The sequence below is a fragment of the Bos mutus genome, chromosome 5, assembly GCF_027580195.1.
Source record: "Bos mutus isolate GX-2022 chromosome 5, NWIPB_WYAK_1.1, whole genome shotgun sequence".
In the NCBI taxonomy this organism is placed as follows: domain Eukaryota; kingdom Metazoa; phylum Chordata; class Mammalia; order Artiodactyla; family Bovidae; genus Bos; species Bos mutus.
This window is the reverse complement of record NC_091621.1, coordinates 54,555,425-54,578,052: the sequence shown is the minus strand read 5'-3', so window position 1 is coordinate 54,578,052 and position 22,628 is coordinate 54,555,425. Positions and strand designations below refer to the sequence as shown.

The 22,628-nt window shown below is 35.7% G+C and overlaps 1 protein-coding gene across 9 annotated transcripts in view; it reads right to left on the bottom strand.

The window, feature by feature from the left end:
• CEP290 (centrosomal protein 290) overlaps window positions 1-22,628 on the bottom strand; it is a 95,226-nt gene that overhangs the window by 36,221 nt on the left and 36,377 nt on the right. For all 9 annotated transcript variants that reach the window (XR_011464255.1, XR_011464254.1, XM_070370952.1 and 6 more), the window contains exons 23-34: window positions 22,017-22,119; window positions 21,696-21,926; window positions 17,544-17,717; window positions 13,811-13,922; window positions 9,871-10,076; window positions 8,795-8,946; window positions 6,497-6,608; window positions 5,432-5,887; window positions 4,504-4,668; window positions 3,434-3,541; window positions 2,584-2,718; window positions 447-713 (exon numbers count right to left, since the gene is read on the bottom strand). Coding sequence is in view for 7 of the 9 variants with exons in the window: in XM_070370952.1 (XP_070227053.1) it covers window positions 447-713; window positions 2,584-2,718; window positions 3,434-3,541; window positions 4,504-4,668; window positions 5,432-5,887; window positions 6,497-6,608; window positions 8,795-8,946; window positions 9,871-10,076; window positions 13,811-13,922; window positions 17,544-17,717; window positions 21,696-21,926; window positions 22,017-22,119 (2,221 nt within the window). In the remaining 2 variants the exon portion in view is untranslated. The remainder of the gene's footprint in view (window positions 1-446; window positions 714-2,583; window positions 2,719-3,433; window positions 3,542-4,503; window positions 4,669-5,431; window positions 5,888-6,496; window positions 6,609-8,794; window positions 8,947-9,870; window positions 10,077-13,810; window positions 13,923-17,543; window positions 17,718-21,695; window positions 21,927-22,016; window positions 22,120-22,628) is intronic.

Genomic DNA, 22,628 nt, shown 5'->3' with positions numbered 1-22,628 from the left:
CATACATTTCTCTAGCACATGTTCAAATTGACAAGCCTAGCCTTAGAGTATAATTTATTCTTAATATTAGAATAATATGGATTCATTATCTTTTAACTTGTTTCTAGCAATTTTTAAATTTTAGATTTTTTTTACCCCTTAAAATTCTAGCAAATTTGATTTTCACTGAAACCAGTGTGATGGATTTCATTCTAACTTACTGCCTCAATCTTCACCTATTAACTCGAAATCACAGTTTCACCATGAACACTATTACTGGTTTACTCAATCAATAACACAAACTGCCAGTTTTACTGACAGACCTGTAATCCAATCACGTGAAAGTAACAATACCTGAATAGAATCATTTGAAAACAAAAAATGAAACACCACTTAAGGGCAGAATAGTATTTGGCATTTGTCTAAAAACACCATAATAAATAAGACAGCATAACATAATCAAATACCTCTCTGGCTTTTTCTAGCAGATGTTGATACTTCTTCAACACTTCTTCCTTTTGATTTAACCTTGCTTGCATATTTGCAATGGTCTGATGAGCAAGTTTCAACGTGTGATGAGATTTTGGTTCCACCTCTTTTCTGCTGAACTCAGCTAGAAGCTTTTCTTGTTCTGCAGTGGCAGGCAATCGAAGCCTCAGTTCATTGATTACTTTGTCTCTTGACAGAATATTCTCCTCTGCTAACCGTAAAGCAGATTCTTTTTCTCTTAGTTTCTGTAATGATAAATCATTAAAAAAAAAAAAATACTTTTTTTTCTTTTAAATGCTTCATCTGAATTTTAGTCAGACTAGTGGTGGTGGTTTAGTCACTAAGTCGCGTCCAATTCGTACTACCCCATGGACTGTAGCCTGCTGGGCTCCTCTGTCCATGAGATTCTCCGAGCAAGAATACTGGAGTGGGTTGCCATCTCCTTCTCCAGGGGATCTTCCCAATGCAGGAATCGAACCTGGGTTTCCTGCATTGCAGGCAGATTCTCAACCAACTGAGCTACAAGGGAAGCGCACTGATAGCCAAATGCTACTTTCAGTTCAATTCAGTCTCTCAGTCATGTCCGACTCTGCGACCCAATGGACTGCAGCATACCAGGCCTCCCTGTCCAACTCTCAGAATTTACTCAAACTCATGTCCATTGAGTTGGTGATGCCATCCAACCATCTTATCCTCTGTCATCCCCTTCTCCTCCTGCCTTCAATCTTTCCCAGCATCAAATGAGTCAGCTCTTCACATCAGGTGGCCAAAGTGTTGGGAGTTTCAGCTTCAACATCAGTCCTTCCAAAGAATACCCAGGACTGATCTCCTTTAGGATGGACTGGTTGGATCTCCTTGCAGTCCAAGGGACTCTCAAGAGTCTTAATAAGGTTAAACTGTATTTCTATGTGACAGCAGTTATCTACATGCATATTTTATTTATAAGATTATTATATATGTTAGAAACTTCATTGTTATGATGAAAATGAAATTTAGTTACAATACTTTATTTAGATCTTATAGTTTTAGAAATAGAAATGTGGATGGTGATAGATCTATAAAGAAAATGTAATAAATCATTTCTTTTATTTTGATTCATTGACTCATTAGAGCACCAGAAGAGTAACCCATGGAAGTCAACAAAGTATAAAAGTTGGAATTTTAGTGGTCTGGGTCAATGGCTCTCCATTATAAAATGTGCAGCTTCTCAAAACAAAACTGAAAATAGTATTTATTCCTCAACAGAATTAAGCAAATACTCAAAAATCAAATAACTCAGTGGCAACTCACATAAATGACAAATTTACAATACAGAAGACAATTTAAGTTTCTTTGGTTGATTTAAAAATGCACAATTTAAAAAATCATTTTAAATGTATTTATAGTAATATGATTTTCATTTTAGTTGGCATCTAAATATATTCAGTTTTTACTATTTTCTGTATAATTTAACAAAGAGAGATGTGACCATCTATTAACCAAATTTAAGACCTATATTAAACTAAGAAACAATTCCTAGTTTACCTTCAAGCCCTTTAACCACCCACAAAAAGAAATAAACTGAAAATTGATCCAGAGTTTAGAACATATGCTTCAAAATAAAATATAAAAATAAACAAGGATGAAAACAATTCTTGATCATTGAGGGGAAGGAAACACATTGTTCATAAAGCTATAGTCAAATGCTCTTTTGGTTTCCTTTCATGCTAGCAACTGACGAGTGTACCCAAAAGTGATAAGTAATGACTAAAAGAAGAGTGATTTCAAATTAGCCATGTCTACTGTTCTTTGTTGGCAAAAGAAAGACTAAAGAAAAGTAGAGTAGAATAAGCAACAGATTCATCATTTTATGCTTCATCCTCATTTAAAAATATTACTTATAAAATTCCAGAAGTATATCCAATAATACACTTATCAAAATGCAAGAAGAGGGCAACAGAGGATGAGATGGTTGGATGACATCACCAATGAAATGGACACGAACTTGAGCAAACTCTAGGAGATGGTGAGGGGCCAGGAAGCCTGGCATGCTACAGTCCATGGGGTCACAAAGAGTCAGACTTGGGGTCAGACTTGCCAACTGAACAACAACAATACGCAAATTCTTCTAATTACCTCTTCCAGTGATCTGCAAGTTGCTTGGGTTTCTAGAATTATTCTGATATTTTCCTTAATTTTTCTTAGAGCAATCTCAAGTTGATTCGGAATGGGCAAACTAGGGTCTGGCATTGATCCTGTAGCCTCTTCAAACTATTGAGAAATAGAATTTTTAAAAAAAAAAAGCAGTTGCAACATTGGAAATAACAATATTAATGTTTACAACTATATGACAAGACATGGTTAAATACACTTATAGTTGACACATAAAAAGATATCATCAATTAAAATTGCAACTCAGCCATAAAAAGGAAGAAAACTGGGTCATTTGTAGTGATGTGGATGACCCCTACAGTCTGTCATACAGTGAAGTAAACCAGAAAGAGAAAAACAAATACCGTATATTAACACATATACAAGGAAGCTAGAAAAATGGTACTGATGAACCTATTTGCAGGTCAGGAATAGAGACACAGATGTAGAGAATGAACCTGTGGACACAGCAGGGGAAGGAGAGGGTGGGACGAATTGAAAGAGTATATACACTGCCGCATGTAAAATAGATAGATACTGGTAAACTACTCTATGACACAGGGGGCTGACCGCAGTACTCTGTGACAGCCTAGAGGGGCAGGATGTGGTGACTGGGAGGGAGGCTTAGAAGGGAGGGGATGTACGCATACATATAGCTGATTCACACTGTTGTATACCAGAAACTAATGCAACACTGTATAGCAATTATCCTCCAATTAAAAAAAAAAAAAACAGAAAAATAAAAATAAAATTCCATCCAACCTTAGAAAATATTTCTATTGGTTAACATTATAGGTCCTGCTATAGAGTAGCAAACAGGATTAATCATTTATACCTTTTGTGCTTCACGTAGTATTTCACTTTGCTGACGGTCAAAAACATCTAGTTGACGTTCCAGCTCAACTTCTCTCTGATCCCAGGCCATTTGTCTTTCTTCATGAAACTAAAGAAAGATAGTTGGCTCATACACACACAAAGACACTCACCAGGCCTATGAGAAGAATTTTTACATACGTTTTTCTTCTTTAATCCTCACAACAACCATTTGAGGTCACTGTTATTATTTTCATTTTAAGGAAAAACGAAGAAAATTCAGAGATTAAGTAATTTTTGCCTAAGATGACAAGGACAGGCAGGTGTGGAGTCAGGATTTCAACCCATCCATGTACCCATCCATTTATCCATCCATCCATTCATCCAAAACACGTTTAATGACACATTCTATGTGGCAAGTACTATTCGAGACAATGAGAACACAGCAATAAACAAAACCAAGTCCCCTTCACCACAGGATTTATATACTACTGAGGGGGAGATAGTAAACAAATAAGTATGTCATATGTCAGAGGGCGATGAGTGCTATGGAGTTAAATGAAACTAGGTAATCCGTATTTAAGGAATCTTGATGATAAAATTTACTGTTGTATGTTGGGTAACTAGTGAAGGCCTCATTGATAAGGTAAGACATTAGAGGTAAGATCAGAAGGCAGTGAAAGCATTGGTATCTTAGGTAAGAACAATTTAAGCAGAAGGAACAACAAAATGTCTAATGCTTAGTGAACTGCATCTGCCTCCAAAGCTTCTGTGCTTTATTCTATACCAAGCTGCCTTATTCCATCAGTGACGGCCAGTAGAAACTGGTAAAGGTGAATTTAAATAACCAACAGTGAAACAAAAATTAACTTACCAAATAAACTTGCTTATGAATTCTTCCTTTCAAGACTACTAATACAACTAAATAAATGAATAATGTATTTTTAGAATAGCTTAAAAAATGACAAACAATATTTTATAAGAATAATAATAGAAGCTATACTTGATTAGGAAAATAAGGTAGTCATCAATGCAATGTTGTTATATTAAAAACCTTAGCAACAAAACACCAAAATAAATATAAAATGAAACCTTATTCTGCTGCACAATTTCTTCCTCCAGACTACTGATTGTGTTCTCATATTCAGAAATTATATTATTCAAATATTTTATTTCTTCTTTATCCTTGACTAATTCTCGATTGAGTTTAAGCTCTTGAAGACGGAGTTCTTCTATTTTTGTGTGCCAACTGATTACCTAAATATTTATAAATTACATATACAAATGTTAATATTATATTAATAAATAATGTATTTCTCTACTGATCTTAATGATTTTAATTCAAATTAATGGACATTCTAAAATAAAATAAGATATAAAATTATCCTTGGTTGTGCCAACAAGAAAAGTTTATTTAGAATTTCTATAGACTTTTTTAATATGTAGAATCTTAACATAAAACATTTTTCAAAAGATGCTGAAACGGATATCACTAATAATCACATTTATTTATTCATTTACTTTCATGTATTTGTTGGGTCCTTAGTGTTTGTGTGTAATTCCAACATTGGTTTTACTTTCGTAAATAAAAATCCCAAATGTTTCCAGCCTAGAGAATAAAATTTAATTTCAAAATAATTATTTTTCATTAATTCCTTCCAAATAAGAGTAAAAACAAAATTACATTAAAAAATAAATGTAGGCCTACTACTTGTTTAATCACTATAATGTTTAAGAACAATTACAACTAGTATTTAATTAATACATACTTTCCTAGAGTGTTTAAAATTCTTTGATATTACACTCTAAGCATTTCTACTGAAACTATGGCTTAGAGGAGTCTCATTTTATTTATAAACAGATATTCTAATAGCCCAAACTCCTAATTTATATAATCTAAATTAATAAATTATATCTGGAATTTTGCTCATATATTAAGCATTTTCCACATAGGCACATATTAACTCAAAATGATTATGTACCTCTTTTGAAAATACTGAACTTAAAATCGGTGTTTTACCTTTTGGGCTCCCCTGGCATCCTTTAAAGTGCTTATTAAATCTTCCAGTCCCTTTAACTTTAATTCCATCTCCAGTGTTTTGTTCTTCAGACTTCTATGTTCTTGTTGAGAATTTTTCATTTCTTCCATTATCTTAAGTTTGTCATTTTGTAACTGAATCATTGTTTTAGAGAACTTTTCCTGTTGTGCCAAAGGTAAAGCTCCACTAAACTGTCGTCGTAGAGACTGAATTGTTTGGCGCAGATGTTTTGCTCTGTTTCTACCCTCCAAACGGGCATAAAAGAGAGCTTGTTCTTTTTCATCGAGTTTCTGCTCTAAGCGCAGAGTATGGGCCTCCACCTTCTGCAGTTTAGATGCAACTGACTCCACCTTGCCAAGAGCAGCAGCCTCACTAGCCTGAAGGGAGACTACGTGTTGGTGCAGCTTGGCAATCAGTGCCTTTTCATCAGACTGTGCCTGACATGAAAAATAAATATTTGTAGTAAGTTTCAAGTTTTCCCAGTGAAACTTATCGTGGACTTAAAAATCAGAATTTACTAATTTAAAACAATTACAAAAATCTAACCTTGCTTTAACATAAATTGCAAAAGACTGCAGAATAAAAAGAACTAGAATGAAACTTATTTAAAATCTAAATCTGGCACCTAACTACATACCAGTTGGAATATTACTAAGTTTACTTTAAACGTCCATATGTAAATAACAATACTGATAATAATACTAATGTAGACAACGGGTAGTTTTTTAATGCTAAAAAAACTATAATGTGAGAATATGTGGAAACCTATACATAAATACAAGGAACAATGCTGTTATGAAAGACATGTTTCTCCCCATTGTCTGAACTGTGATCAGCAGTTGGTACAATGCATCTGTAAGCATTTAAATGTTTTCCTGTGTTACCAATGGCATTTCAAATTAAAATTTTTCTAATCAAGTTACAATTAACGAAAACCGGAGCCTCTATTTGATATATCCTGATTAAAACTACAAAATGATCCCAATATCTAACATAAATTTTGGAAAAGAAAAGCCTCTATGTAGAAGAGTTAACACTGCACATACCTGATAGTCTAACAGCTGTGTTCTGAGGGACTCTACTTCCTTCTCCCTGGACTGTTGTTGTGCATTCAAAATTTCAACTTGCCTTTTGGCAATATCAGAAATCTCTTTTAGTCTAGGAAGTAATAAGATACTTCAGATATCATTAGGTACATACTCTAAGTAAATAAATACTAGATTTTCCAATTTCTAGACCCTTGTGGAAAAGCTGTTAGCTTGCAGCATCTCTTCTTTTTACGAAATACTAAAGTTTCCTGAAGTATTTCATGGAACATAATTCCATGAGAGGTTAACAGGTTTTAACCGCTCCATTCCCAACATTCCTCTCCCTTGAAAATTCATATACACAGTATCATATCAAATGCTCTGAGAAGTTCTAAAGTAAAAAAGGATCTCAATCTGTACATGTACATTTCCCAAACATAAATGGCCAACAAACTCCTCTCACAAATTTTTTCATGAGACACTTGTTACCGTGGTTTGGTATAGCTGGAATAAGGTATTAGGTAGGCTTACTTGACAAATTGTACAGTTAAGATTATAGAAATTTAAATTTTCAAGGTCAATCAATGATGCTTTGATTGGCTTTATTTTATTTATAAGTTAGCAGAAATGTGAAAAAGATTATACATTTATTACTATTACCAAAAAAGGAGGGGAGCTTGATGATAATTATTAAATGTCCTATATGACTATTGTGATAAGATTAAATAGGTAAACTAAAATGCATTTTACTTTGGACTGGAATAATTTTAGTTCAGTGTAACTGATAAGTCTGGTTTCCTCATGTTGATTAGAAATTCTCATTGCCAGTTATATGAGTCTTAATCAATTAAAATATGACAAAATGATTAATTATAACTTAGTTTACTAAAAAAGGTGAGGTCCATGACATAAGAAGAATAAAGGAGTCCTTCATAGTGAAAGGGCTGGAAATTAGTGATATTACCAAAACGAGGTTCCAAAACAATGGCTATACTTTCATGGGTTAGCCATAACCCTTTTTACTAATTATTTGAGCTTGATGAATCAACTCAAGGATCCTCATACTACTCTAAAGCAGCTAACACATGATTACAAATGGATACAAGCATATACCTGGTGTATAGTACTTCCTCCTACATATATTTTGAATTCTAAGAGAATACACTGTTTCTTTATATAAAATGAAAACAACAAATGTTATCTGGATTATTAAGTGGATTGGGATGATTCAATAAGTATTTAATACAAAGCACAGTACACAGAGTGTAGCTTCCCAGGTGCTCGTCCACCTGCCAGTGTAGGAGAAGCAGGTTAGAGCCCTGGGTTGGGAAGATTCCCTGGAGAAGGAAATGGCAACCCACTCCAGTATTCTTGACTGGAGAATTCCATGGACAGAGGAGCCCCATGGGCTACAGCTCATGGGGTCACAAGAGTTGGACATGACTTAGCGAATGAGCCCACAAACAGTACACAGTAGATACCCAAGATATGCAAACTGAATCAAATCTGAATTGTTCTTTATATTTTTACAGCAACCCTATTATAACTAGATATACTATAACTCTCTTAGTAAGTTAAGTAAATGCCACAACCCTTCCTTCCAAAAAAAATACTAGTATGTGGTAAAAAAACAGATTTCATAGGGTCCTGATGCCAAGTTCTGTGTTTTCTGTAATACTGGGTTCTGATAAATATAAATCTTGAGAAGTTATTTCCTCTCCAATATTGTTATTTATGCCAGTTAAATATCAATCTTGTTAATATTACTTAGTGAAAGTGAAGTTGTTCAGTCGTGTCTGATTCTCTGCGACCCCATGGACTGTAGCCTACCAGGTTCCACCATCTATGGGATTTTCCAGGCAAGAATACTGGAGTGGGTTGCCATTTCCTTCTCCAGGAGATCTTCCTGACCCAAGGATTGAACCTGGGTCTCCCGTATAGTAGGCAGACGCTTTACCATCTGAGCCACCAGGGAAGTCAATTATTACTTAACAGAGTTCTATATAAAAAGAAACCAGCATCAACTGCTACTAAGGATATTACCCTTGATCACTGTAATAAGGTTTCATAATACAAAGCACAGTGGACACAGCTAACCAAATGACAAACATGGACACAGCTAACCAAATGACGCACACGGACACAGCTAACCAAATGACGCACACGGACACAGCTAACCAAGTGACGCACACGGGCACAGCTAACCAAGTGACGCACACGGGCACAGCTAACCAAGTGACGCACACGGGCACAGCTAACCAAGTGACGCACATGGACACAGCTAACCAAGTGCCTAAAACTTGCACACGCACTTACTTTGATACTTCAACTTTTAGTTCCATTTCACTCTTCTCTAATTCTAGAATGTGTTGCCTGTCAGCCTCGCTTACTGTCTTGCTCACACTATCAGCTAATTCATCTCTTAACATCTGTTCCACTTTCTGTGCCTCCAAATTGATTCTGGTAAGCTGGGAAAATAACAAAAGATGTTTAGAAACATTAGCTTTGGTGAAGTTTTCCTAATATACCTTTAAGCATCCTGCAGTCCTCTTTATTTTAGTCCAGATACTAACTTGGGTGTCAAGTATTAAGAATAGATTGAAGATGATAAGGAGAGAAAAAGCCAGGAACAAATTAGGAAAACTCTAGTTATATGTCAACCCACCAAGTCATTTATATTGGTCAACTCACAATCTAGTAAGATACGAATCTATGATACTCTTAATTTACTTAAAATGCTTGTTACATTTTACTTCAATTATATCATCTATAAATAAAGTTAATATTAATGAAATCTTAATATATTATTTAATGACTTGGTTAAAACAAACAAAATAACATGAATGACCTGAGAAATTTACTAATTGTCAAGGAAGAGTGCTTGAGAATACATATGATTATATATTCATCATAAATTGTTGAATATTTGCAAACGATATTATTGCCAGCCAATTTAATAATTTTAACCATATCAAAAAAGTCTAAAACTTTCTATTAGAATGAAGTCCCTGAGAGGAGAGATTACTGTCTTATTTTGTGCTATAACTCCAGTTCCCACACAGCATCTGGCATGTTATAGGCACTCAGAAATAATAACTGTTAAATGAATGGATGACAATGGAAGGAAATTCCATTAAGCAAATAACATCGTTTTGCACATTACACCTAAATTTTGTAATGCTGGTAAGAAATAAGAACTCAATCACAGAAATACATGGTTTCTTTTTAAACATTTCAGATATAAAGCTATATTATTTATCTATTACATGAAACACAAGCACTGTATTAATATGCTGCTTCAGAGTTACAAACAAACCTCTTCCAATAATACAATGGCTACCGTGAATAATTATTTACTTTCTAACTGCACGATAAAAATTATAATATCAAACCTCAGCAAATTTGGTTTCCAATTCAAAATTGCGTTCCTCCATTTGCTGTAGTGAAGTCTTCACATGTTCGTACATTTTTTGAGAATGTTCAGCCCTCTGCCTTTCATTTAATTCCTTCATCTCCAGCATAGTGATTTTTTTTGAAATAGAAACAATCTCACTGTTGGTTACAGATTTCTTTGCCTTATCCATGTTAGATTCATTTCCTAAATGCAACAATGTGTTGGTAAATCTTATGCTCCTCTTATCAAAATGTTATCCCCAATATTTTAGACATCATATAAGGAGGTAATATGGTTCTGTGGAAAACACATGAGCCTTTTGAATTATGACAGACCTGGGCACTAGTCATAGCTCTGTTACATCTTGTCTGTATGCTGCCTACCCCACTTAATCTCTCGGGAACTTCCACGTTTCATCATTCAAATGATCATAAAAATTATTCTTCATAGGATGAAAGGCATTTTGTGCTTTACTTTATTGAGCTTGGCAGATAATTGCATTTTTTTTTTTTTTTGTTTTTAAATTGAAGGTATGTGGCGACAGGCCTGAGCCGAGTAAGTCTACTGGTGCCATTTCTCCAATACCGTTTGCTCTTTTTGTGTTTCTGTATCACAATGGTAATTCTCACAATATCTCACCCTTTTCCACTACTAGTATATTGGTTATGTGATCCATGATCAGTGATCTTTGATGCTACTACTATGACAAACTGAAGGTTCAGATGATGGCTAGCATTTTTTAGCACTGAAGTATTTTAGCATTAAGGTATGCACATTATTTGTTTATATATAATACGATTGCACACCTAATACACTATAGTATAATGTAAACATAACTTTTATAGGCACTGGGAAACTAAAACATTTCTGTGACTCATTTATTGCAATATTTGTTTTGTTGTGCTGGTCTAGACCTGAACTTGCAGTATGTCCAAGGTATGCCTGTACAGAAGTAACCATGTAAAAGATGTAGTGTGGGAGGTGTCACAAATAGGAAGCCAAAAAAGGGCAAATAAACACATTTCGTTAACTGAGAAATACATTGTATAAGAAGAAATACAGTGAAGTAACACTACTCTGTGAATGCAAGTTCAATGACTTTACTTTTAAAGTCTTAAAGAGTAAAAAAGTAAAACCTGAAGCAATGTGATTTAGCGATTTTACCAAATATCTTCTTTAACCCTGAATATTATTTGGCTTTTGTATATATCTAATGCTTTTGAACTGTGGTGTTGGAGAAGACTCTTCAGAGTCCCTTGGACTACAAGGAGGTCCAACCAGTCCATCCTAAAGGAGATCAGTCCTGGGTATTCATTGGAAGGACTGATGCTAAAGCTGAAACTCTAATACTTTGGCCACCTTATCCAAAGAGTTGACTCATTGGAAAAGACCCTGATGCTGGGAGGGATTGGGGGCAGGAGGAGAAGGGGATGACAGAGGATGAGATGGCTGGATGGCATCACTGACTCGATGGACATGAGTTTGACTAAACTCCAGGAGTTGGTGATGGACAGGGAGGCCTGGCATGCTGCGATTCATAGGGTCACAAAGAGTCGGACACGACTGAGCAACTGAACTGAACTGAATGGGTTTCCCAGGTGGTGCCAGTGGCAAAGACACTGTCTGCCAATGCAGAAGATGAAAGAGATGCAGGTTTGATCCCTGGATTGGGAAGATCCCTGGGTGGAGGAAATGACAACCCATTCCAGTATTCTTGCCTGGAGAATCCCATTATTTATTTATCTTTAAATATTTATTTATTTGTTTGGCTGTAGCAGGTCTCAGTTGCCACACACAGGTCTTCCAATCTGTGATGCAGAATGTGTGGTCTTTTAGTTGTGGCATAAGAACTCTTAGTTGTAGAATATGGGATCTAGTTCCCTGACCAGGGATCGAACCCGGACTCCCTGTGGTAGAAATGCAGAATCTTGATCACTGGGCCATCCTCAAATAAGTTATTTTATTTAATTTTATTAGTTATTACACCCTCATCTTATATATGCAGTTGTATAGCTTATCTTTGTACACAAAAGTTTGTGGTTAAATGAAAAGAAAACCAAAAAAACACCCCAATTTACAATGAAAAGGTATCATGTAGGAATGTTAGTCATTTTTTAAGAAGAGAAAATGAGTATTTCTGTTATGCATAACAGACGTGCTCCAGGAAAAAGACATTTGGTAGAGAGTTTTATTTTTTAGAGTGTCAATTAATCATTATGTTCAGGCAAGTCAATTATTTTAAGGAACTGTGCAGTGATTCATTTTGTCTTTTACAATAATGCCCTTCTATCTTTCTAGCTTTACAAGCTTGAGTTCTATAACTGAGTTTGCTCAAAAGTACATAAATTTTTTGGAAACCAGGCAAATTGTTTTGGTGTCTACATCAGTTTTAAGAAGTACTTCCTTTTGTCCTGTATATATCTAAAATAGTTGCTGCAGGCAGTGATCAAATAACTAATAGTAACATTACTGGAAAGCTAAATGTGTTAGGAAAACATTATGGAACCATTTAGGCAACTAACCACCATGAAGGACAGAAAAAAAGTTGCAGTAAATATAAATATACAAAGAACATAAAACCCCTTTCCATTTTCTTTTGTGCTAAACTCTGATAGTGAAAAGAGACACTCTGCATTTGGAGTGTCCTAGGGAGAGTAACAGCCAACACCAATCAATTCCTGCATGAAAAAAAGTAATAAAGTGACACTAATAAACAAAGAGATAAGGAAGGGCAACAGGAAATAAAAGCTTTTAAAAATTCAGTGATACAAAGCCATGTATCAGAGAGATTAAAGTATTTGAAATTAAGGAATTTCTATAAGGAACTCAGCACTTATTAAAGAGACACAGGATAGGATGAACAAAGAGCTTACTGAAACTGTATATAATATTCTTTTCTCTATCTCAGTTAAAATTTCATCTTCTTTCATTTAAGAGTTAGACGAAAGTCAATTCACTTTTAATCTCTTAATGAATTAAAAATCACATTTCTAAAAGTAGCTTATTTTAGACTTCCCAATGTCAAGCCTCTCTAAACTACATCTGTTAACAATTTAACAGTAACAGAAACCTTGAAAAACATTAGAGCTCCAAGGTATAGAAAACAAAAGAAACACCTTACCCAAAGGAGCAAATTTATCTGGAAAGCATAATGCTAGTAAGATAAAATAACTTAAATCTCATGAACTAGGAAAACCATTTGAAAAATGAATATGGAAAATCTTAGCAGAAGCCACATAGAATTTAATACCCTTTGAGACAATAGTATCTCTGTTAGATACACATGAAAATGTTGACAGCAGCAATAAATAAGCAATACCAAAACTTAGAAAAGCGGGTGATTTAATCCCTCAAACACAGTACTTTATGGTATGAATATTTATAAGTATAATGAATAAAAAATGAAATATTTTGTATCTACTAAATAAATATAGCATACAATGTTTATTATAGTTTTAAGTATATAAAATATATAAACATGTATAAGGTAATACAAAATTGATATAGTAGTGAAACTGTAGCAATATGCTTAAGGTCATCTTTTAATTTAAAAATATCAAATGATATATTGCTAATATAACTTTACACACAGTGAAAGAGTTCATTATACTATCATTAAAATACAGATATTTCAAAATTATCATCTGCATTAATTCTTAAATGGTTCAATATAATACCTAATGCTAACTCATAAATTTTAGCACATATGATTTCCTTAGAAACAAATCCAATTTAATAACTAAAAATCAAATCTTGGTAGAGATTAGTGCAACACAGTATTCATCAACTGCCTGCTAAATTAAACAGTTAGGCAGAGAGTTCATTTTTTATCAAACAACTTCCTTTTTATCTATCTGGTATAGAAAGAGAACTTTAAATGAAAAAATACTCACTATTAGATCTTAATTATTTTATATTATCAGAGTCATAATACTTACCTAATTTAGTTTCTTGTTCCCAGGCTTGTTCAATAGTGTGAAGCTTTTCTTTGGTAATCTCCAGTTCTTTACTGATAGACTCCATTTGTTCTTTTAGGGATACATTTTGACACTAAATAAAATAGCAACATCACTGAGAAAGGACCCTGTAATTTTGACTAATACCACAGAAGTGACATTGTCTTAACTTCACACAATAATCTCCTAAAGCTCACCAACTTTTTTTTTTAACAAAAGTAGAAGTTTCCCTATATGTAATACAAATATAGACATACACATGTATATATGTTGTATGAACATACATATAAAATATTATTTTAAAATAATCATTAAAATCTTGTATATCCAGTATATAAAATTGTATACTTGTACATCTTGTATATCCTAACCTTCTGAGCACTAGCTTATGCCATGTTCACTTTTGGCCAACATGGATACTCAACAGTTTCATAACCTTCCCTTAAGGAAGGGAAGGGCATCGTCAGATTCCTGTTTAGAATGACCATTCTGGTGGCAGCAAGTAGAATGTAACATGGAAGTATGGACATGGAACAGCAGACAGGTTCCATATCTGGAAAGGAGTACGTCAAGGCTGTATATTGTCACCCTGCTTATTTAACTTCTATGCAGAGTACATCATGAAAAATGCTGGACTGGATGAAGCACAAGCTGGAATCAAGACTGCCGGGAGAAATATCAATAACCTCAGAAATGCAGATGACACCACACTTATGGCAGAAAGCAAAGAGGAACTAAAGAGCCTCTTGATGAAAGTGAAAGAAGAGAGTGAAAAAGTTGGCTTAAAGCTCAACATTCAGAAAACGAAGATCATGGCATCTGGTCCCATTGCTTCATGGCAAATAGACGGGAAACAATGGAAATGTGAGAGACTTTATTTTTGGGGGCTCCAAAATCACTGTAGACAGTGACTGCAGCCATGAAATTAAAAGACGCTTGCTCTTTGGAAGAAAAGTTATGACCAACCTAGACAGCATATTAAAAAGCAGAGACATTACTTTGCCAACAAAAGTCTGTCTAGTCAAAGCTTTGGTTTTTCCAGTAGTCATGTATGGATGTGAGAGTTGGACTATAAAGAAAGCTAAGCACTGAAGAATTGATGCTTTTGAACTGTGGGGTTGGACGATATTCTTCAAAGTCCCTTGGACTGCAAGGAGATCCAACTAGTCCATCCTAAGGGAAATTAGTCCTGAATATTCACTGGAAGGACTGATGCTGAAGCTGATACTCCCAATACTTTGGCCACCTGATGCGAAGAACTGACTCATTGGAAAATACCTTGATGCTGGGAATGACTGAAGGTGGGAGGAGAAGGGGATGACACAGGATGAGATGGTTGGATGCCATCACCAACTCGATAGACCTCAGTCTGAGTAAGGTCCGGGAGTTCGTGATACAGGGAAGCCTGACATACTGCAATCCATGGGGTTGCAAAGAGCTGGACACGACTGAGTGACCGAACTGAACTGAACTGAATCATTACCACAATAATAATGGTAGAGAATAAAACTAAGACTTCCCAGTAGAGAGGCACATATGTTCAGAATTATAACTGAGATACAGGAAGTAAAGAAGAGAAAAGGATATACTACAAATAGAAAAAAGTTTAAGGTTTGAGTAGAAATGAAAAATGTTATCTGGGAAAATAAATTTTAAAAGTTAAAAGTTATTCATTCATATCTATAATTTTTAATGTTAGAGAAGTGAGGACAGCAGACATAAAAGATGGGGAAAAGGTGAGATTATTATCACACTTAAATATGCAGAATTTTATACAAAATTAATATAATCATCTCTCTTCAACAAAAATAATAAAAAGTAAACTGATCCTGATTATTTCTAGTTAATACTAATAAATAATGACTCAGATAATTGTGTCATTATAAAAGACTGAAAGCAGGATAAAAAATAAAAGATTGAAGGTAGGAGGAGCAGAGGACAACAAAGGTCAAGATGGTTGGGTGGCATCACTGACTCAATGGACATGAGTTTGAGCAAGCTCTGGGAGATGGTGAAGGGCAGGAAAGGCTGGCATGCTGCAGTCCATGGGGTCGCAGAGTTGGACATGACTGAACAACTGAACAACAAAAACATATAACTGTGTAGGAGCCACTGAAAGCTATTCAGAATATTTTCTTGAATATGCCTCCCTAAGCAAGTGAAGAGGAACTCAAAAGCCTCTTGATGAAAGTGAAAGAGGAGAGTGAAAAAGTTGGCTTAAAGCACAACATTCAGAAAACTAAGATCATGGCATCTGGTCTCATCACTTCATGGGAAATAGATGGGGAAACAGTGGAAACAGTGTCAGACTTTCTTTTTTGGAGCTCCAAAATCACTGCAGATGGTGATTGCAGCCATGAAATTAAAAGACGCTTACTCCTTGGAAGGAAAGTTATGACCAACCTAGACAGCATATGCAAAAGCAGAGACATTACTTTGCCAACAAAGGTCCGTCTAGTCAAGACTATGGTTTTTCCAGTGGTCATGTATGGATGCGAGAGTTGGACTGTGAAGAAAGCTGAGCGCCGAAGAATTGGTGCTTTTGAACTGTGGTGTTGGAGAAGACTCTGGAGAGTCCCTTGGACTGCCAGGAGATCCAACCAGTCCATTCTGAAGGAGATCAGCCCTGGGATTTCTTTGGAAGGAATGGTGCTAAAGCTGAAACTCTGTGCAGAGCTGACTCATTGGAAAAGACTCTGATGCTGGGAGGGATTGGGGGCAGGAGGAGAAGGGGACGACAGAGGATGAGATGGCTGGATGGCATCACCGACTCGATGGACGTGAGACTGAGTGAACTCCGGGAGATGGTGATGGACAGGGAGGCCTGGCGTGCTGCGATTCATGGGGTCGCAAAGAGTTGGACACGACTGAGCAACTGAACTCAACTGAGAAGCAAGTGAGAGCTTTCAAACCAAAAGATTTAGATCTCATTCTATTTCAATGAGTATCATAAAAGAAAATGAACCAAAAGACATAATTTCTTACTTTTGATGAAGAAGAGAAACAAAAACAGGAGCTTGTTTTGCTTAATGTAAAACATATGAAGATCAAGTGGCTAGAAGAGAATTATAAAGGGTCTTGGGTCCTATTCATGAAAGTGTTAGTCACTCAGTCCTGTCCAACTCTATGCGACCCCATGGACTGTAGTCCACCAGGCTCCTCTATCCATGGAATTCTCCAAGAATCCTGGGAGTGGGTAGCCATTCCTTTCTCTAGGAGATCTTCTCAACACAGGGATCAAACCCAGATCTCTTGCAAAGCAGGCAGATTCCTTATCATCTGAGCCACCAGGGTTATTTCATAGACTTGAATTAAACCAAGATACTCCAGGCCACTTTTCTCTTTCCAGACAGTAAGAAAGGCTACAGATTTGCAGAGGTCATCCATGGTCCAGGAAGAGAGATTTATGTCTCATCTACTCTCTGCTACATCCATCCCCCAAAACTATGGGCCATGAGGCAATCAGAGGTCAGGGTAAGTGAAAACGGTGGATGCTTAATAATGCTTTCTCTTTTGATTACATTATTCTATATGTTCCACATTCTTTTTTCAAGTGCCTGGTTTAAGAGGTCTGATTCAGCTAAATTCCGCAAATAGGCTAAGGAAGATGACCTGGAAGAAGCTGTCCAGAAATTATTCTGTACCTACAGATACCACCCCCCTCACACACAAAGAGAGGCTCATATCACAAGGTTTAAGGATCACATCAACTTACCTCTAGGTGTTCCAAGTTATTTGTTCTTTGAACAAGCATATTATCTTTTTGCAAGATATCTCTGTACTTAGCAGTCAGTTCATTGTATTGTCTATTGGCCAATTCTAGTTCTGACAGAGAGACACTATTATCTACAACTTTTTGTAGTGCTGCAATCTTGAAAACGGCCATTTCCTATGTAAATAAAGATACATTGAATTGAAGTGTTGTTTTTTTTTTTCCTGGTAAAGCACTAGCCACTTTTGAGATAATACAGCTGAAAGCAAAACAGATTTCAGAATCATTAAAAGAATCAGATGTATCCTGTATGAAAACATATTGCAATAATTATTAATTACTTTCATATAAGAAATGATATTTGGACATTGAAAATCTTAACAAAAATAAAATGAATTCTTTTATAACTCCTGTCATAGTTAAATGAAATTCAGTTAATCTGAGAAGTATATATACAGCAGCAAGAAAGCATATCACTTAGAATATATCTTTGGATGGCTTTTTAAAATTTTATAAGGTTTAAAAAAACTTGTCTTTTGAAAACTGAAAGGCAAAATTTGCATCCCTGCAGGTAACATTTAGAGTTTAGCTACTTCTGCTTTTCTTTTTAATTCTGGCTGTGCTGGGTCTTTGTTGCTGCGCAGCTTTTCTTTAGTTGTGTCCAGCAGGCGTACTCCCTAGGTGTGCGTAGGCTTCTCACTATGGCGGCTTCTCTCGCTGCAGAGCACGGGCGCCAGGACGTGCGGGCTTCAGGAGTTGTGGTTCCCAGGCTCCAGATCACAGGCTCAATAGCTGTGGCACACAGGTTCAGCTGCTCCACAGTATGTGGGATCTTCCCAGATCAGGGATCGAAACCATGTCTCCTGCACTGTCAGGCAGATTGTCTACCACTGAGCTACCAGGGAAGTCCCTATTTCTGATTATTTATTATTAAACAAACTCGCTATAAAATTAAAGAAAATCTTTTGCTCACAGAAAAGAAACATTATATAGGGGAAAAAAACTTCTTTGAATCATAGCTATCTAGAATAAATAGTATCGAAGTCTAAATTACTTGGTTTATCTTCAACTCTTTAGTTACAGAGCTATGAAAGTCACTACTTAAAGACATCGTATTAACACCAAAAAGAAATGTCTGAACAGAAAACCAAATTTATGACATGAGAAAGATAAAGAATTTATGAGTTCCCTGGTGGTCCAGTGTTAGGACTTAGCACTTTCACTGTGGTGGCCTGGGTTCAATCCCTGGTCAGGGAACTAAGATCCAGCAAGTCAAGTGGCAGAGCCAAAAATTAAAAAAAAAAAAAAAGTAAAAAACCCCCCAAATTATTTATGGTTATAATTCATTCTGAAGTAGAATAATGAGGGGAAAATATTTGTAATAGTACTTCAGACCTCATTTTGAAAACTCCTCTATAGAAATAAGTATCCCCTATTCTACCTTACCCTTGGGATTCTGTTTCACTTTTGCTGTGTGGTGAGGAAGATCATGTTTCACATCTTTAAAAATAACAGCCCCACCTTTTCTTTTTGGCTTTCAAAGTGTTGCAAAAACAAACAAAAATTTAGGCTGAAGAGGAAGAAAATTCCAGTTCTTTCTTCCTTCTATCTCAAATACTAGCCATATTTGTAATACTCCAAGAAAAACATTCTATAAAATATAACACAAAAATAAGAACATTTCATATTGTAGATAAGTTTATTAGCATGACAATTTCACTCACTATTATCTTTAAAAGGAGATGGCAAGGAACTCAAGTAACATTTTAATTTTACTTTGAATTCTTTGGTTTACACTGTTGTTGTTGTTTAGTGACTAGTCGTGTCCAAGTCTTTTGCTACTGCATGGACTGGAGCCCACCAGGCTCCTGTGTCCATGAGATTTCCCATAAGAATAGTGGGGTGGGATGCCATTTTTTTCTCCAGGGGCTCTTCCCGACCCAGGGATTGAACCCATGTTTCTTGCACTGCAGGTGGATTCTTTACCACTGAGCAACCAGGGAAGATTTACATGCTCTATATAAATTCAGACATGTCAAATGAATATGCTGCTGCCGCTAAGTCGCTTCCGTCGTGTCCGACTCTGCGCGACCCCATAGATGGCAGCTCACCAGGCTCCGCCCTGTCCCTGGGATTCTCCAGGCAAGAACACTGGAGTGGGTTGCCATTTCCTTCTCCAGTGCATGAAAGTGAAAAGTGAAAGGGAAGTCACTCAGTCGTGTCTGACTCTGAGCGACCCCACGGACTGGAGCCTACTAGGCTCCTTTGTCCATGGGATTTTCAAGGCAAGAGTACTGGAGTGGGGTGCCATTGCTTTCTCCGCAAACGAATATATACATACTTAAATAAGCTATAAGATCAGATGTAAAACAAGATGTAGAATAATACACATGGCATGCCACTTTTTGTGTCTTTGCTAACACTTGCAAAAGGAAACAGAAGGATTTTCAGTTACCTAAAGCGAGAAGGCAATGGGAACCCACTCCAGTACTCTTGCCTGGAAAATCCCATGGAGGAGCCTGGTAGGCTGCAGTCCATGGGGTCGCTCGGAGTCGGACATGACTGAGCGACTTCACTTTCACTTTTCACTTTCATGCATTGGAGAAGAAAATGGCAACCCACTCCAGTGTTCTTGTCTGGAGAATCCCAGGGACGGGGGAGCCTGGTGGGCTGCCATCTATGGGGCCGCACAGAGTCGGACACGACCGAAGCGACTTAGCAGCAGCAGCAGCAAAGGAGGTAAAGGGCTTCCCAGGTGGCTCAGTGCTAAAGAACCCACCTGATAATGCAGGAAACACAGGTTCAATCCCTGGGTTGGGAAGATTTCCCTGGAGTAGAAAATGGCAACTCATTCCAGTATTCTTGCCTGGGAAATCCCATGCAAGATTTCAGAGGAGCCTGGCAGGCTACAGTCTATGGGGTCACAAAGGAGTTGGAGACGACTTAAGCCACTAAACAACAACAAAAGAGGCAAACAGGTGGAATATAATGAAGCAAAAGGTACAAGGACAGAAGTAAGATTTCTCTGATGACATCTTTTGTGTAAATACTTTATGTATTCAAATTTAATTTTTAAAAAGTTATCCGTGAAGTTGAAAACAAATGTAAAACAAATGAGCCTAACCACAGCAAATGTATATCATAACCACACAAAGGAGAATTACTTCACATCACTATAGAATATGTTATTTTGATGACACATTCTTACTCAGAGATAGTATAAAGACAATAAGAACTGTAAAGAAACTTTAAACTATGTCTGACAGCAGGAACCACACTTCAAGATAACCAAAGAGCTTTGGCTTATGAGGAAAAGCTGTTTATTTTATAAAAGAATATCTGCTAATAAATGAAAAGTACATAATAAACTAGAAACATCATGATTTTTGCAACTCCTGATGAAATAATTGGGTCAGGCAACAATTACCAATGGATGTTAAAACCATTAGAGAACTAATAAAGAACTGATTATTTGCATGGTATCAAAACATTACCAAAGAGTTAATTAACTAAATCACTTAAAAATAGAGATATATGGCTGTCTTCCCCTTAACACAGTTATCAGTCATGAAAATGGGACTACCAGATATTCCATCTCTTGAATGACACAATATAAAGTGTTACTTACAAAGTACAAAGTAGTCTTGCCAAAAATGTTTCCTTGAATATAACCACAGCTTCAAAGATAACTTTTAGTAAATATAATGGTTAGTGGAACAAATAAAATTATGACAGAATATAATTAAACATTCAGTATTTTTCAGAGAGGAGGAGAAAAAAAGGGGGAGATTCTATATTAAAAAGATTTAGGATAAGAAACATCCAAGGAGAATGCAGAGTCCTTGACTGGATCCAGGGACAATAAGGAAATGTGGATGTGGTCTGGACATTCGACAATATATAAAGTACTGTTGTCAATTTTGTTAAGTATGATAAAGTTACTGTAGTCATGTAAACAGAAAAAGACTTTTTTTTAAGAGATGCATACTAAAATACTAAGGGGAGAAATGTCTGCAATTAAAATACTCTTACAAAAAACAGATGGAGCGATTATGGTCAAATGTTAGTAACTGTTTCCTATTAATCCAAGTGATAGTTATTACATATTATCCTTCTTGTCTGAAAACTTTCAGAGTTGAAAAAAATCAGACATACCTTAAAACGCTGCAAACGTCCAATTTTTTCACCAACTTCAGCCTCCATTGCCATCAATTCATTCTTCTGTTTCCCATTTTCTTTTCTAAGCTGTCTCTCCATTTCTACCAAAGTTGTATATTGCCTGATGAGTGACTTTTCATTCACCTGTAAGACTGTGATCTTTCTACTATTTTCTGCAAGTGTTTTTTTCATTTCATCTGAATCCATCTGAAGAGCACTGAGCAAATTCTGCACAAAGTCACATTTATATTACTTGTTGAATCTAGCTATCTTAGTTTGAATAATATTGAATATTGATTTTAAAAGTGCTTTACTTACATTATATTCTTTTACTTTTATAGCATCTTGTTGGATTTGATCCTCAAGTCTTTTCTTTTCCTCTTTCATTGTTTCAGATTCTGTTTTCCAGTTCTCCTTTTCACTTTAAAGAATTTAAAAATAAAGCAATACAGTAAATCTATAGGAAGAGATAACTTTAGATAATGGAAATTTAGTTACCATAAAACAAGAGAAATTATAACTAATCAACATATGATAACATAAGTTAAAATCCCACTTGAAAGGGTTAATCCTGGAAGTTATTATTATTATTTAATTAAATGAAGGTAAAAGAAATTATTTTATCAAATTAAACTACAAATTACTACTCTATAACTATTACAATATAATGATAATGGATCTTGTAAACATTTTATTAAAAACAGAAGATAATTAAGAAAATAATCAATATTCCAAACTTACTCTGGAAATCAAGTCTCAGTATTCTGACCCTATTCTTAAATTTGAGTGTTAAATAATCGTGAAATATTTAGAATCCATACAAAGTGAGAAATCATTAGACTTAAAGAAGGTGTATAAGATATTATTGCCTACCCAGACCTCCAATTTGGTTGGCATAAACCACTTATGGTGTCAGCACTGAATGGTTCA